This window comes from Natrix helvetica (assembly GCF_964273705.1).
Source record: "Natrix helvetica genome assembly, chromosome: 1".
NCBI lineage: Eukaryota > Metazoa > Chordata > Lepidosauria > Squamata > Natricidae > Natrix > Natrix helvetica.
In genome coordinates, this window is record NC_138548.1 from 319,431,783 (window position 1) to 319,447,533 (window position 15,751).

General features: G+C 42.3%; 1 protein-coding gene across 1 annotated transcript in view; it reads right to left on the reverse strand.

The window, feature by feature from the left end:
- The window catches only part of LMCD1 (LIM and cysteine rich domains 1), a 66,110-nt gene that overhangs the window by 15,361 nt on the left and 34,998 nt on the right, over window positions 1–15,751 (reverse strand). Inside the window, exon 3 of the mRNA XM_081939018.1 lies at window positions 15,158–15,413. Within this exon, the coding sequence (XP_081795144.1) occupies window positions 15,158–15,413 (256 nt within the window). The remainder of the gene's footprint in view (window positions 1–15,157; window positions 15,414–15,751) is intronic.

Consider the following 15,751-nt stretch of genomic DNA (forward strand, 5'->3'; position numbering starts at 1 on the left):
TTCCCGCTGTATTAATTCAATTTATTTCCATCTTGGTCAGCAAATTGTCAATGAACTGTAGAAAGATTTTTAATATATACTTGCCTGAGGTTTCACTATATGTGAAGTTCAAGCCTTTAAACCAGAGATCTGCTGCCCAAATATCAGTACAATAGGCAAAGTATATAGCTGCATCAACAAAAATAATTGTGGAAGGGTTCTGTTAGATATTAACATATATCGGGATAAGTCTTCCCTCTGGTCCGCTCCTACAGCGGGAAACAGGTATCCCTCTGATTGGTCGAGGGGCGTGCCCAATCCCTATAAAAGGGGAACCCTCCGACTACCAAACAAGCTGGATCACTATTATTACTAATAAAGAGCTGTTAAGTCACTTCGTGTCCGCAGTCTGTCTCTCGTTGCCCAGATCTAACATTGGCGACGAAGGTGGGATCGAGAGACAGATAGGACGAAGAACGCTACCTCCAGAATCTCCGGATTTGATCCAGCCCAGGAATTCGGCAGCAATTCCGACAGCCATCTCAGATCACCGCAGCGCGGCAAATTCAAACAGAGAAGATGGCGATGCATGCTCCCCCCGCTCCTTTCGACCCAGCAAACGACGAATGGGAAGCCTTCATGATTCGTTTCGAGTGTTTCCTCGAAGCGAACGAATACACGGGGATCACCGATGCGAGGAAGAAAAACATCTTCCTCGGCTACTGCGGAAAAGAAGTCTTCAATACGGCCAGAGACCTCACCGCGCCTACTCCAATACAAGCAGTATCGTGGACAACGTTGCAACAGACTCTGCAAACTCACTACGCGCCAAAACCTTCCCGCCATGTCTGCCGCAAAGAATTCAACATGAGGACTCAGAAGGCGGGAGAATCCATTAATCAATATGTTGCAGCCCTACGAAAAGCAGCAGCTCACTGCGAATACAGGGATCTGGAAGAACACATCTTAGAGCAACTCATCTGTGGGTTAAGAGACATTTCGCTGCAAAAGAAGCTGTTGGCAAACCCGAATTTAACCCTACAGACAGCGTTAAACGAAGCAAGAGCGTCAGAATCAGCGGAGAAATCATCTGTAACCATACAACGAGGGGCCAACATAAACCAGCCAGCAGCAAGGCAAACCAGAGTGCACTACGAGGACGCAAGCCCTGACTACGAGAATCCCGAGTTCGAGGACAGTCACCTGATGCAGAGCAGTCACTTGAGGCCTGGGGGGAGACCCGGATCCCGTTTGCCGCCCTGCGCAAGTTGCGGAGGGAATCACCCCAGGTCTACTTGTAGGTTCAGGAACGTTGTTTGTTCGCATTGCAACAAACTTGGGCACATCGCACGAGTGTGCCGGAGCGGAGTCCCTGCCTCACGGCAGCCACCCATGTACCGCCAACAGAAGCCCAACCCAGGGGCTTGGCGAAATCAAAAAGGGCGCCCAGAGAGAAATCCACAAGTGTTTACCCAGAGAGAACATTTCCAAAGAGCTGAACGAGCGTATCCCCAGAGAGATTACTCACAAGGAGTTGAGCGAGCGTATCCCCAGAGAGAATACACACAAAGAGCTGAACGAGCGTTCTATCAAGACGCTCAACGAGAGTATTTTCAGGATGTAGACGATGAGATAGAGTTGACCCAGAGAGAGGAGTTGCGAACGTATCTCACCACAATACATCAAGTCCGCCCTAAGCGGCCCAAAAGGCTGAGAGTCACAGTCCTCTTGGAGGGCTCACCCTGCGAGCTAGAAGTCGACACAGGATCGACCCTGACGATCATTTCATGGGCATCCATGAAACAGGCTATCCCTAGCCTCAGAAAGAGCCAACTACACGCTCCAGACGTCCTGCTACGAGACTACCAGGGGAACCAAGTCCCCATCGTGGGCCAAGGCACATTCCACATCCGTTTCAAGGACATCGAAGCCCAGCTGCCCGTGACCATCGCCAGCGCGCCATTGCAGAACCTTCTGGGGCTTGATTGGTTTGAAGCCCTGGGGTTAGAAGTCACCGGGATCAACGCCGTAAGAAACAGCAGCGCTGAACAGATTTTTAAGGAATTCGAGGATGTGTTCAGCCCCGGTCTTGGTAAGTATGTGGGTAAACCAATATCATTCAATTTAGACCCTAAAGTGGCGCCAATCCGACTTAAACCGAGACGAGTGCCTTTTGCACTCCGCCCTAAAATAGACAAAGAGATAGATAAGTTAGTGGAGCAAGGAATCCTTGAGCCGGTAGATCACGCGCGCTGGGAAACGCCCATCGTGACCCCAGTCAAGCCAGACGGATCAGTCCGCATCTGCGCGGACTATAAGTGCACAATTAATGTCGCGCTACAACAGAGCGCATATCCTGTGCCAGTAGTACAGCACTTATTGCACTCGTTGGGGCCAGGAAAGATATTCGCAAAGTTAGACATGGCACAAGCTTACCAGCAACTGCCAGTTGATAGCGCCACAGCGGAGGCCCAAACGATAGTGATGCATAGAGGAGCATTCAAATGCAACCGGCTACAATTCGGCGTTAGCATTGCCCCAGGATTGTTCCAGAGCGTCATGGAACGACTGTTGCAAGGGATACCAGGAGTCGTCCCCTATTTTGACGACATCTTGGTGTCAGCTGCAAACGAGGAGCAATTAAACAAAAGAGTCAGATCTGTTTTGGCCAGAATCAGAGAAAAGGGTCTCCGCCTTAAAAAAGAAAAATGCCAAATTAACGTGCCTAGCGTAGAATTCCTGGGTTATAGAATCGATGGTCAGGGAATACACCCCACTTCAAAGAAAATTAAGGCGATCCAGGACGCCCCCACACCACGAAATCAGACCGAGTTGCAGGCCTTCCTCGGATTACTTAACTTCTACAGCGTTTTTCTGAGACAGAAGGCGACCGTTGCTGAGCCACTACACCGTCTACTCCAGAGGAACGCACCATGGAAATGGGGACGATCCGAAGCTGCAGCTTTCGCCGGAGTAAAGCGTCTACTCACCACTGACTCATTGCTTGTTCAATACAGCCAGACCCTACCGCTGGTATTGACCTGCGACGCATCACCTTTCGGAGTTGGAGCAGTCCTCAGCCACAGGATGCCCGACGGAAAAGAAGCACCCATCGCGTTCTACTCCAGAAATCTTTCATCGGCCGAAAGAAATTACAGCCAAATGGACAGGGAAGCGCTGGCTGCCGTCGCGGGAGTGAAGCGTTTCCACGAATACCTCTACGGCCGCGATTTTGAACTGATCACAGATCATAAACCGCTGTTGGGACTTTTGGCGGGAAACCGCCCCACTCCGGTCTCCCTTTCTCCTCGCATGACCAGGTGGACTGTTTTCCTGGCTGCATATTCATACAAATTGATACATCGACCGGGCTCCACTCTTGGACACGCAGACGCACTCAGCCGTTGCCCATTACCTGACATTCTGCCAGACCCCACTCCAGAAGTACCGGTATTGCTCATTGACTGTTTGGATTCGGGACCGGTTTCTTCCTACGATGTTGCAAGGTTCTCCTCTAAAGACAATTTAATAAAACAAGTTCAAACTTGGGTTTGGAGGGGGTGGCCAAAGGGAAATGTGGGCCCGGAATTCAAAATGTTTTGGTCGAAACGGGACGAGCTCTCAGTACTACAAGGATGTTTGTTGTGGGGGGATCGAGTTGTTATTCCGCATGCTTTACGTAAAAATGTATTAGATGCTTTACATATGGGTCATCCGGGGATTGTTAGAATGAAGGCGTTAGCAAGAAGTTACGTGTGGTGGCCAAACATGGACAAAGAAATAGAGGAGTGGGTGGCCACTTGTGACCCATGCCAGGAATCGAGACCAGCACCCCCGGAAGCGCCCGCCACAGAATGGGAGAAACCCAAAGCACCCTGGTCGCGAATACACATCGACTTCGCAGGGCCATTCCAAGGTCAGACTTTCCTTATAGTTGTGGATGCATACTCAAAGTGGCTAGATGTAGTCCTAATGACTTCAACCACGGCAGAGGCAGTCATAAAGGTTCTACGGCGACTCTTCGCCACCCATGGCCTGCCAGATCTCCTCGTATCCGATAACGGGCCCCAATTCACGGCCATGCACTTTGAAACATTTTTAGCAGGGTTGGGAATCCGGCATGCCCTCATCGCGCCATTCCACCCAGCATCAAACGGACAGGCGGAGAGAATGGTGCGATTCGCAAAAGAGGCCCTCGCCAGGATGGGTCCAGGTGATTGGCAAACACGCATTGACCATTACCTCCTCATTCAACACATTACCCCGAGCGCAACGACGGGTAGGAGCCCCGCTGAACTACTCATGGGCCGTCGCCTACGATCTCACCTAGACCGGCTCCATCCGAATTACTCTGCCACGGCTCCCCCAGACTCTACAAGTAAGGTCCGGTTTTTCAGAGTAGGGGATTCAGTATACGCTCACAACTACACGGGGGGAACATTATGGATGCCGGCAAAGGTCATAGGCATCACGGGCCCACGATCGTATTTGCTAGAGCTAGAAGATGGGCGGAATTGGAAAAGGCACATCGATCAACTGCGGGGTCGCCTAGCACACTCCAACCTTAGAAATGAAGACGAAAGTTTCCTGTCTACGGAAAGTCAGCCACAAGAAAACCCCAGCATAGGAAACAACGACGCCGGCGAGCCAAGCGTGGAACAAGACTACACACACGTAACAGAGAAACCCCCAGACAGCGCAGCCGAACAAACTCCTGAACGCCCGAGCAACGAAGGCACAAGACCTCCAGAACGGGAAATAGAAAAAGCACCCGATCCTGCAACTACTTCAAACCAACCCGCACCCAGTCCTGCAACCACTTCAAGCCAACCCGAACTACGACGTTCCTCCCGAGCAAGACAAACACCCACCTACCTAAAAGATTATGTTACCTACCGCAACGTCCCATCTAGGAGGGGAGGGGTGTTAGATATTAACATATATCGGGATAAGTCTTCCCTCTGGTCCGCTCCTACAGCGGGAAACGGGTATCCCTCTGATTGGTCGAGGGGCGTGCCCAATCCCTATAAAAGGGGAACCCTCCGACTACCAAACAAGCTGGATCACTATTATTACTAATAAAGAGCTGTTAAGTCACTTCGTGTCCGCAGTCTGTCTCTCGTTGCCCAGATCTAACAGGTTCAATATGGATAAGGAAGCAATTTTTGTTCACTATGCCTGGTAAGAGTTAATAGGAAAGTGTGATGGATTTCAATGTAGAAAACTTGAATCTACCCAGCTTAGAGTAGGGATGGGCAATTAATTTTCTTAGGGGGCCATGTGAAAAACTGGAACTGTTGTGGAAAGCTGAACCAATGTAACCTGATTTGATGTTCTCAAACTCTGTGACCTCATCTCCAGGAGAGGGGCAAGCACTGGTGACTGAAGGAGCGTACAGCAACCGTGCAGAGGTGGATCTAATTTACCTTCTTCTCTTCCACCTGGGGTGAGCTTATTTGCATTTGATTTCTGATTTCCAATTAGCCTCACGTGAGCCAAACACGTAGGGCCAAAGGGTCACATATGGCCAGGTCTTGCTTAGAGAGAAGTTAAGGCACCAGGCTGGAAACAAGGAGAATGTGAATGTCTATGGAGATTCTCAGTCATCCATGATCATGGTTGTCCCAAAGGTGCTTTTTCAAGAGGCAGCAGGACTTTCTGGTTTTTCTTTGAAATGCAAGAAACATCTTCAGCTCTGACTGGATGGTGGGGAATGGAAGGGTTTACATATGTATACCAGCTGTTTGCAAGGAATATAAATCCTTCCATTCCCCACCATCTACGGATAGTCAAAGCGAAACGTCTTCAAAGAAAAACCAGAAAGTCCAGTTGCCTCTTGAAAAAGCAACCTTGGGACAACAAGACTGTGAGTTCTAGTCCTTAGGTATAAAACCAACTGGGTGACTTTGAGATAATCACTTTACTTTACTTTACTTTACTTTATTTCAAACTTTTATACCGCCCCCTCTCCCAAAAGGGACTCGGGGCGGTGTACAGTCAAATTAAAACACATAAATACATGGGAATAAATACAAACATAAATAAATACTAAATACTTAAAAGAGGAGGCTGTAAAAACTGTACCTAAAGTAAAGCAATTAAAACAATGTTTAAAATAACCCCTAAAAATACCCAATTAAAAATATCTGCCAGGAGGTAAGATAATATTATGAATGGGCCAAGCCGGCTAAACGAAACAGGTGAGTCTTCAGTTTTTGTCGGAAGGAGCGGAAGTCGGTGGTGATTCTGATATCGGGGGGGAGGTCATTCCAGAGGGTTGGGCCCATCACAGAGAAGGCTCTACTCCTAGGCGCCGCCCATTGGCATTGCTTAGTGGACGGCACCAGGAGGAGTCCCTCCCTGTGAGAGCGAATTGGTCGCAGGGAAGTATGCGGTAGGATGCGATCCTACTTCCTTACTTTACCTGCTTTTCTCATTGCTGCTCCCTCCAACAATCAGCTGTGCTTTAGAAGTTGTTTTTTTTATCTCCCAACCAGGGGATAACCAGGATGGAAGCAATGGGAAGCCACTTCCAAACAATATTGCTAAGGAAATTGCAGGAACTGGTCCAGGCAGTCATCGGGAATCAACACTGAATGGAAGGGGCAACACACAAAGACAATAGCTTAAAGCATGCCCGGAGGCCTTTGGTAAAAATATTTGTTCAGAGTAGGAGCACAGGGAGCACTTTCAGGACCACAGTCAGCATGGAGATGAAAGAAAGCTAAATTTGGAAGATTCCCTCCCCCCTTCTCCACCAGTTGTGGTGTCTGACCTTGATGTTGACAATAAAATGGATGGACAAGTCCCTGTTTGGCACAGCAACTGTCACAAGCTCAGAAGATGCACTTTTTCTGACATGCTGCAGAGATTATATCCAAGATAGTACCAGCGTGCGATCCACTGCCTGCATGATGCACATAGTTGTGTATCTTAGTTGAGGCATGCAATTCAGCTTTAAAACAATATTGTAATGCAAACAACTTTTAGCACTTTTGATACGTCTAGAAAGTGTTCTCATGCAACTCAGTACTACCTGTGCATAAACACTGAGTGGTTCTTCTAGCAGTTTCAACTACAATATTTGAGGGGTTCTGCCTGGAATTGTATGAAACAAAACTTTTGAAGTTTAGTATGAAAAGGACATGAGGCGCTAACCAGTGAAGCGATCCTTCCTTACTTTGCCTGCTTTTCTCATTGCTGCTCCCTCCAACGATCAGCTGTGCTTTAGAAGCTGTTTTTTATCTCCCAACCAGGGGATAAAAAACTCACACTCAAAACCAGCAAACTTATGTGCTGAAGCTGGCCAGACTAAGGACGCTAGCCAGATGAATACCTGATAGGCAGGATTTCCCCCCCCCCTATTTTCCTCCCCTAAAACTAAGGTGCGTCTTATACTCTGAAAAATGCGGTATATATTCAGACTGGGTTCACAGAAAACATAAACCATGGTGACTTGAGTATTTTCAGCTTAGCAAGATTTGCAAGACCAGCCATGGTACTTTATAAACAATGATTAAGACTCAGCATGCTCTGTACATCTGTCCAGTTACATGCTAGAGCTTAGTGTGATAGTGATCATAGGCAGCAACTTTTCAGTTTTTGTTTAATCAGAAGATTATAGTCATGAAAAGTTATTTTTAATGAATATTTGACCCTTCCTAGCTCTGTGGCTTTACATTGTGCACTACAGCAAGGTAGAAAGGTGACTGCCTGTTAGCTAGCATGGTTAGCATCACTCATGAAGATGTTGGGTGCTGTAGTTTAGCAACATCTGTATATTTTCACCCCTGCCCTACTGTTTTGGGAGATGTGGTGAAGTTCACAGAGGTTGGTAGCTTCATAGGAACTGTGCTGATGCAAATGGGACAATCTCCCAGAATATTCTGGAATAATTAGAAGTTCTGAAAGTAGTCAAGTCAATCTGGATAAGGTCCCCACTCCCTCCCGCAACCTGAATAAAGTTTTCCCTAAACTAGGAAGACCACAAATAACTGATCACATTTGTTTCAGCTGTTAATTGCATCGGTAGGAAAGTTTTAAACAGATTGTTGGTGCATCAAACATACCATTCCTGAATCAAACTCACTACAACAAATTATAGTCTAGCCATTTTAGTTGTGTGAAATAGTGGGTCTTTCACCAGCACTGTACCTTCCCATCAAATTCCAACACTGACTAATACAAATCACTCTTAGCAGGTTCATCACGCCGTTTCGTACTTTTAGCAACGAGAAATGAGGAATCAACACTCACTGGGATAATAAATACTTTATCTGTTTCCTTCACTAGAGGAAGGAATCAACATGCCAAGCAAAATATTTAGTCTTTCTTGTCAATATTTAGTCAAACTTAATAGTCTATAATCCATATTTGGATAGTGAATGTCTGTTTTCTGACGATTGAAAAAAAATGTCATAAACACATTTTAATTGGAATAGCTCAGTCTCATAAACATGCTTCACTAAAATGCTGTTTGGGAAGTTTATTCATGTAAGATTTCTATGTAACCAACTGTTAAATAGGCTAGGCCAGAATTTTTCACACTTTTTTCAAGCCATGGAATCTTTTAGTGAAAAGGAAAAAAAAATCCTGAATCACCTCACATCAAGAAACAAAGTTTTTGCAATTGGAAATTGGAAAGGTTCGAGCAAACATCTTAAACGTTTGCCCTACGTTTCTCATAGAATCCCATCAAGTTCTTGCAGTACTCAGAATTCCATGAAACGATTTGAAAAGCCCTGGGCTATATGACAAAAACAACATATTATTATAACTCCTAAGACCAATTATTTGATCCAAGTACAGTAGCTACAACTTGGAAGATGGATGTGATGTCTGTTGATTTTTATACTAAGTTGCATCGCACTTGATTCCTACTGAAAATATGGAACATAAAACATATTTTTCCTCTTAAATGTTGGCTTCCTCATGCATGAACAAACAGTTCTCTCTTTATTTTATTGAACATATTTTTCTTCAGCTACTCTTGGAATATCAATTACTTTACTTGTAACACAGTTCATACAGAAACCTTATAGTTTATCTACTCCTGTCACTTTCATTTTGGCTGTACAATATATTACAGATCTTGTACAGATTTTTTATTTCCAAGTATTATACTTGCAAATATATTTGCAAATGTATTCTAACACTGATTTATTACCTTTAAATATATGTGCACTAGGCTGAATTCCTACACAGATTTAGTTGGCTTTGTGCTCCATAAAATAGAGGACTTACTTTTGAATATACACATGTTGCACTGCTTTGTTAGATACTCAAACCAAGAGCTTTTTTACAGGCCATAAAATGATTCTATGCCAAAAATACATTTCTATGCGATACTAATTCAAATTAAGGGACAACTATTACACAATACCTTTCACTAAAAATATTATAGGCAAGAATGACAAAAAGACAAAAACGGTACCTGAAAAGTAAACTATTTTGGTTTGTTTGTTTTAATGTCCCTGTCATTTAGACCAGAGTGGGGGAAGGGTGGAAAGAGGGCATGATTTTGTGGGAGGGGCAGGTTCATGTGCACGAGCGCTTGCAATGAGGCTCATGTGAGTGGGGCCATGACCGCTCACAATGACGATTGCACAAGTGGGGTCACAATCGCTGAGTCTTGCACAAGTGGGATTGAAAGCACCCGCAATGAAGCTTGAACAAGTGGGGCAGCGACTGCCTGCAATGCTCACGGTGACACGAGTGAGTCCACAAGCGCCCATGAGGCTCGTGCGAGTGGGACTGGAAACAACCACGATTGCCTGCAATGCTTGCATAAGTGGAGCCGTATGGGACGGGCATGCGCTGGCCAGTCACTCAGATAGGCCAGTGGCAATTAGGCCATGACTCAGTAGTGGGCCGCAGCCCAGTTTGGGGATTTCTGATTTAGACAGTAATTTTATAAATACATTTGTTTCTAAATGCCTGTTTATTTTATGTTTACATTCTCAATACTGCCTTCCTTAGACATATATTTATTATTACCTAGGACAATCTTTCCCATCCTTGTGCCTTCCAGATGTTGAACTATATTCTCATATTTCTTAGCCAGAATATTTATGAGACAGAAGTTATAAGAGTCATGGTCCAAAAGATCTGGAAAATACTCAGTAGAAAGCAGCTTCTCTCTTAGTCACTAAAAAGGGATTTCCAGTAAATTGACTTATGATATGGAAAGGAATACTTGTCCTTTTAAGCTCCTATTTGAAAGACAAAGAGCTTCCCCAGCTTGATGCTCTTCAAATGAGTCAGATGTTAATGCCCAAGGTCCCAAGCCATGAATTAAAGTCCAAAATAACTGAAAGACACCAGGTTGAGAATGCTGGGAAAAAGAGTATCCTCCTCCCACCTCCATTTTTCATTGTCATGAATTGCCATGAATAAAAATGTTATTTCTTGCTCTGTTAACAATCAAGGCTTCTTTCTTATGAAATCGGTATGAAATACCGATAGCTATTGAAATTCAATGAAGTCTTGAGAATAAAAAGTTTCGTCAATGAATATAACTGCGGTGTTACTTGATTGTTCACTCACGAGATTCGTAACATAAAAAGCAACACTCCCCCCACCCCCAAAAATAACTCTATTCAACAATTTACCTATTATAAGGGCAGAAAGATATGAGAACAATGTTTATAATAAACAATATTCTCACAAAATGCTGATGCAGGGAAATGCATTCTAGAGACATAGAAACTTTACGGAAGTGTTCTGACTTAGGCTTCCTGAGACAGTAAAAAGCACAGGCTTAGTCCTCAAAACCCTCTACTTATTTCAACAGCTGTGAATTAAGTTCATTCACAGCCAGTAATGAGTCACAAATAGTTTGTAAAGAGTCCGACAGAAGTCTGCTACAGTCTATAAGGCTGATAAGCACCCACATTTATCTCCCTTGAAACGCTGCCAAAGACCTAATTGCCAATTAGCTTTGCAAGGCCACAGTGAGCACAGATTCAAAACAGAGCTTCAGAGTTTAAACCAACCAGAACAAAGTTGCTTCCTGCAAAGGCTTAAGTGCCTTTGCTCCTCCTTTATGTCTTATGGGAGGAGCCAATCATCTCCAAGCCTTACTCCAAGTATCCCTTTTGTCTTAACTGTTCTTGGATTCTGGCAGTTCTGCGCATGCACCCATTGGGATCAGGCTCCCCCTGTTCTTCTACCTCATTGATGTCAGACTCTGGTGGCTCCAGAGACAGCACATGACTCCCAGATGGCGCTGCCCCCCTCTCTGCCTCTGACACAGAGTCCTCGTCCAAGCCTTCTCCAGACTCCAGGACTGGCCCATGTTCCTCACCAACCTCCTCACTCTTTGCAGGCCGCTGGTGGATCACAACAGGAAGTCTTTAAAAAGCCATTCCAATAACTATTGGGAATACTCTGTTCCAAGTGGAGAGAAATCTGGGAGATTGAATTTAGGCTTGGTAGCGAAGAATGAAAACTAAGGAGCTCAGGCTTTGTTAGTAAATGGATAGGAGAACACCGAGAAATATAAAGGCAGCAACCTATAGCATTTGGAGGGAAAAAATTGCTTGCTACCAGAAAGAAGGTAGGGAATGTATGCTAAAGCAGATCTGTAATGCTGCTTTAGCACACTGTAGTAGCCAATGTAGCATTTTGAAAAGTGATGGTTCCAATAGTATGTATAGATCAGTTTCCAAATAACTCTAAACTCTCTATTTTAATTCCAAGAAGAAGCCTTGTTACTAAATGATATGATCCTCATTAATGTAAACAGATTAGCTTTTGTGCTAGACATCAACTTTTTTGCTTTTTAATTTCATTCTGAATCAGACACAAGGTCTTACACCTTTTAGGAAACAGATATAATCAGATATGAAGATGCACACCAGAATTATGCCAGTCAATATTTCAGGTAGATAACAAAAGCTGAAGTCTGACACTAAATTTCCTCATTATCTCCAATTGTATCACCACTACTCTATTTAAATCAGATGCCCACAAATAAATATACGAGCATTTAAGAACATTACTCCCAGGTACAAAGAACTGTTTTCTGTTGCTTTGTATCAACATTGTACACATACTGTAGTTTCATGACCTGTGCTGTGAAAAAGACAAGATCAATAGTATTAACTAGGTAGTAGGACAGTTATGAATGTTGTATTGTTGAATGACTAAATATCCATATATATCAACTATTTCATGTAGCACAGAGCCCCTGAATTACATTACTTTAATCTTGGACCAATTTCACAATGCAATCCCATCCTCCCCCCCTCCCGAGTGTAGTGGAAATACTCAGGATGAGGATATGCTACCAGAGGCTGACAGGTATCTCAAGAATCCCAGTTTCATTCCGTTCAAGTGACAATGAACAGGCACAGTTGAGATGAACTGTAATTTTATAAGGTCATCCAAAGCAACTCTAGAATAACCTTTCTTATATAAGGTGTTGTTCAGTGATCACCATCTCTGTACATTGATACTACGGCCCCTTGACATTACCCATGTAAGAAAACTGATCATGGATAAGTATTGTGTCCCCTGACCTCAAACTGATGTATGAACAAATTACATAAGGGAAGAACAGTGATTAAAAACTTAGATCTAAAGAAGTTTATAAAACTCTACTCTATATTAACTTCCAAATTTTAAAAGCAATGAAACAAAGATGTATGATTTTTACCATCATGTGACTTAACATAAAATGATAAATTTAATCATCAGTTAGAACTGTTTTTCTTAAAAGTCATTTTAATGATTAATGAAGAAAGTCGAAAAGGAAGGTAATGCTTTTAATAAATGGCAGAACAATCTAATAGACACAGAAACTATGATAAATGAGCAATCACGCATTATGCCCTGCATGTTCTTAATGGGAAATTGGAGCTTTTTTTCTTTTTTATAAGACACATTTCACTTTCATTCATCCCAATGGGAAGGAAGGATTCTCATGAGCTCATGGGCCATTATTTTGCCTCTCCCATTTGAAGGAGTATATTAAGGAATGAGAAGACTTTGGAGGAGGATATAAGAGAACAGAAGTTTGCAATAGGCTAATCTGCTCATTTACAGGAGGCAAAAGTCACTGTTTCCAAATAGGTGATTAAACAAAATATCAAACTTTATATCTAAATCACATTGTTCATTCAAGTGAAAATCATAAAATATCACAGCTGTCTTAAGAACCCAAGGAAGCTAAGACCCCATTTCTCCTTATCCTTTAAGATAGGACATTTTGAAATCCAAAATACATTTAAAATTGGCCAATTCATGTAGTTTGCTAGATTTGAATTTTAGACTTCACTTTTTTATTGTTTAAAGCAGCTGTTTGATAAAGTACTCATTTAAATTCAGGATGCATGTATACCATGATTCACACATTCATGATTTCTAAGAATATAATCAGCAGTTGCTCTATTGTTGCATGTTGCCAAGATGCTAAATTCAGTTTATTGGTTTAAGGTCAACATCATCATTAAGTTGGGTATTTAGAATTAGGATTCCTGAATGGTGCAATAGACCTGCTTTGAAATGGTATTCACCTGGGTGTACCAGTTTCCCCTTGTAGGAAACAAGAATCAGTCATGAGTCTCTACTTATAGTGGTCATTATAATACAGTATAAAGATGCTGTACAACTTTTTAAAGAACTATGGAAAGAGGCTTTGGGATTTAGTAAACATAGTTCTATAGCTAAAATGGCTGGTATTGCATAATAATAATAATAATAATAATAATAATAATAATAATAATAATAATAATAATAATAATAATAATAATAATAATAATAATAGCAAGAAAAGTTATCAGTCTTAGCATAATGTCCATTTTGTGGGTTTAATTATCCATTGAAGAGAGCACAAAGGTGATTAGGCTTTCACTGTTCTGTTTAATTTACAGACGATAAACACAACACTAAGCATTTTCTTTTTCTACAAATTACAAGGCACTGGTTACTTGATATCACTGCAGTAGGTTTGTTCCAGTCTATTGCTGCATACTGTGAGCACAATGGGCATTGTAATAATAGAAGCCAAGTACTGCCATTGTAGAATTATTTAATCTATTCAGCACAATATGATGTGTAATATAATCCCTCTTTTAGTTCCTTAAATAGACTTCAGTTCCTTAAGAAGACTTTAGAAAGACGTAAGATCAAGTTCAGACTTAATTTGCATCAACACAAGGATCAGATCTTAACATCTATGGTTAAACTTATTTGTGTGAAAGTGGAGGAAAAATAGTTTTTGTACCTTTTAGTGCTTGTGTTTGGATGAGTGAAGAAAATAAACAGAATGAATGAAGGACCACTGACTCCAGTTTTCATATAAATATAATCTCTGTTACTAAACAGAGAATATAGATTAATTTGGTGTTTTCAAATAGGTGAACAATCTGCATTAATCATTTTTCTTTGCAAAACTATGTTGCCAACTATTTTTACTTTTTTATTTTTAGCATTATTCTTCAAGAAAGTTTATTTTACTGTAAGTTTATATTGTCTAAAGAAGCTTTCCCAAAGAATAGGGATATTTACCACACTCAAATATGTTTGGCTTTACTTGGTTTTAGCGATATTAAATAATGCATTCCTTTGGAAAAACTATTTAATTTCAATGCAAACGTATTTGGGTCTTTGAGAGTCATAATTATATGATACTAAATATCACATTTCTTCCAAAATGGCTATGTTTGCATAACAAGTTTAACTTGGTTATTGAATTAACCCAAATCCTAGGCTTGTATAATATACTGGATCTTAATGAATCAAGCTGGATTCACTTAACATTCCAAGCAAAAGGAACCAAGGAAAAAGAACAAAAAGAACTAAGGTTTAGCATATAGCACAAATGTGGCTGCTAGGCATTTGATTAACTTTTGGTTTAGCTGGTTAAGGATGTCACGTGAATGAAACTTTACCAACCATACTGATTTAGTTTGTTGGGAAAGGCAGAGGCAATGTTAGCTTTTCTTTTTTGTGGCCTTCCCAAATTTGGTGGAGAAATAGAAAAATGCAGGGAGGCCTTTGATGGCAATGAAGGGATGGGCTTCTTGAGGTCAGTGACACCCTATCTGTCTTCTGGCACCATCTCTTTGAAACGTATGCAGTTCCTAATGGCTATACAACCTTGTTCTCTACTAACCCATTACTCCATCTGAAAGGCATCATATTCTCTTCCCAGCCCTTGGGCACATTTCCTTACCAGTTTCTGAGTCAATCCAGGTGGAGCCCATTCATATGTAACGGTGTCAAAAGTTGGATCTTTCCGAGATACTATAGGATTAGTGATAATCATGCGGTTCCTTTTATAGATGCGGATTCCATCGCCTCCTTTTACCCGAGCAGTGAGTGAAGAATATTTTGAATCAGCAAGCAAGCGGCCAATTTTCCGATCATCTTCTGCATCAGAGCTCAGGCTGTGATCTTCCTGGCTGCATTTGCATGACTTGCATATTTTCCTGTGGGAGATAAATGAGGTCATATTTTGATATAAGCTTGGGCCCTCATAGGTATGTGCTCTTTTGGTGGCTCAAGGGTGAACCTTAGAATAAACAGCCGAGGTTATAAATCAAAGTGGATTATGACATAGAACAAAAGATCTTTTTGGTCAAATGCTATCCGAAGAGAAAAATCTCTAGCAAGGATTAATGGAATTTGCAATGGTGTAGAACATAAGACTATAAAAAGCCTCACTGTCAAAACCCTGGAGGAAAAGCCTTCAATGACCCAATGACACATCTTAAAATTGCTAAGGCTGATAAACATCGGCCTAAACAATGTTACCTGAAAGCCTATG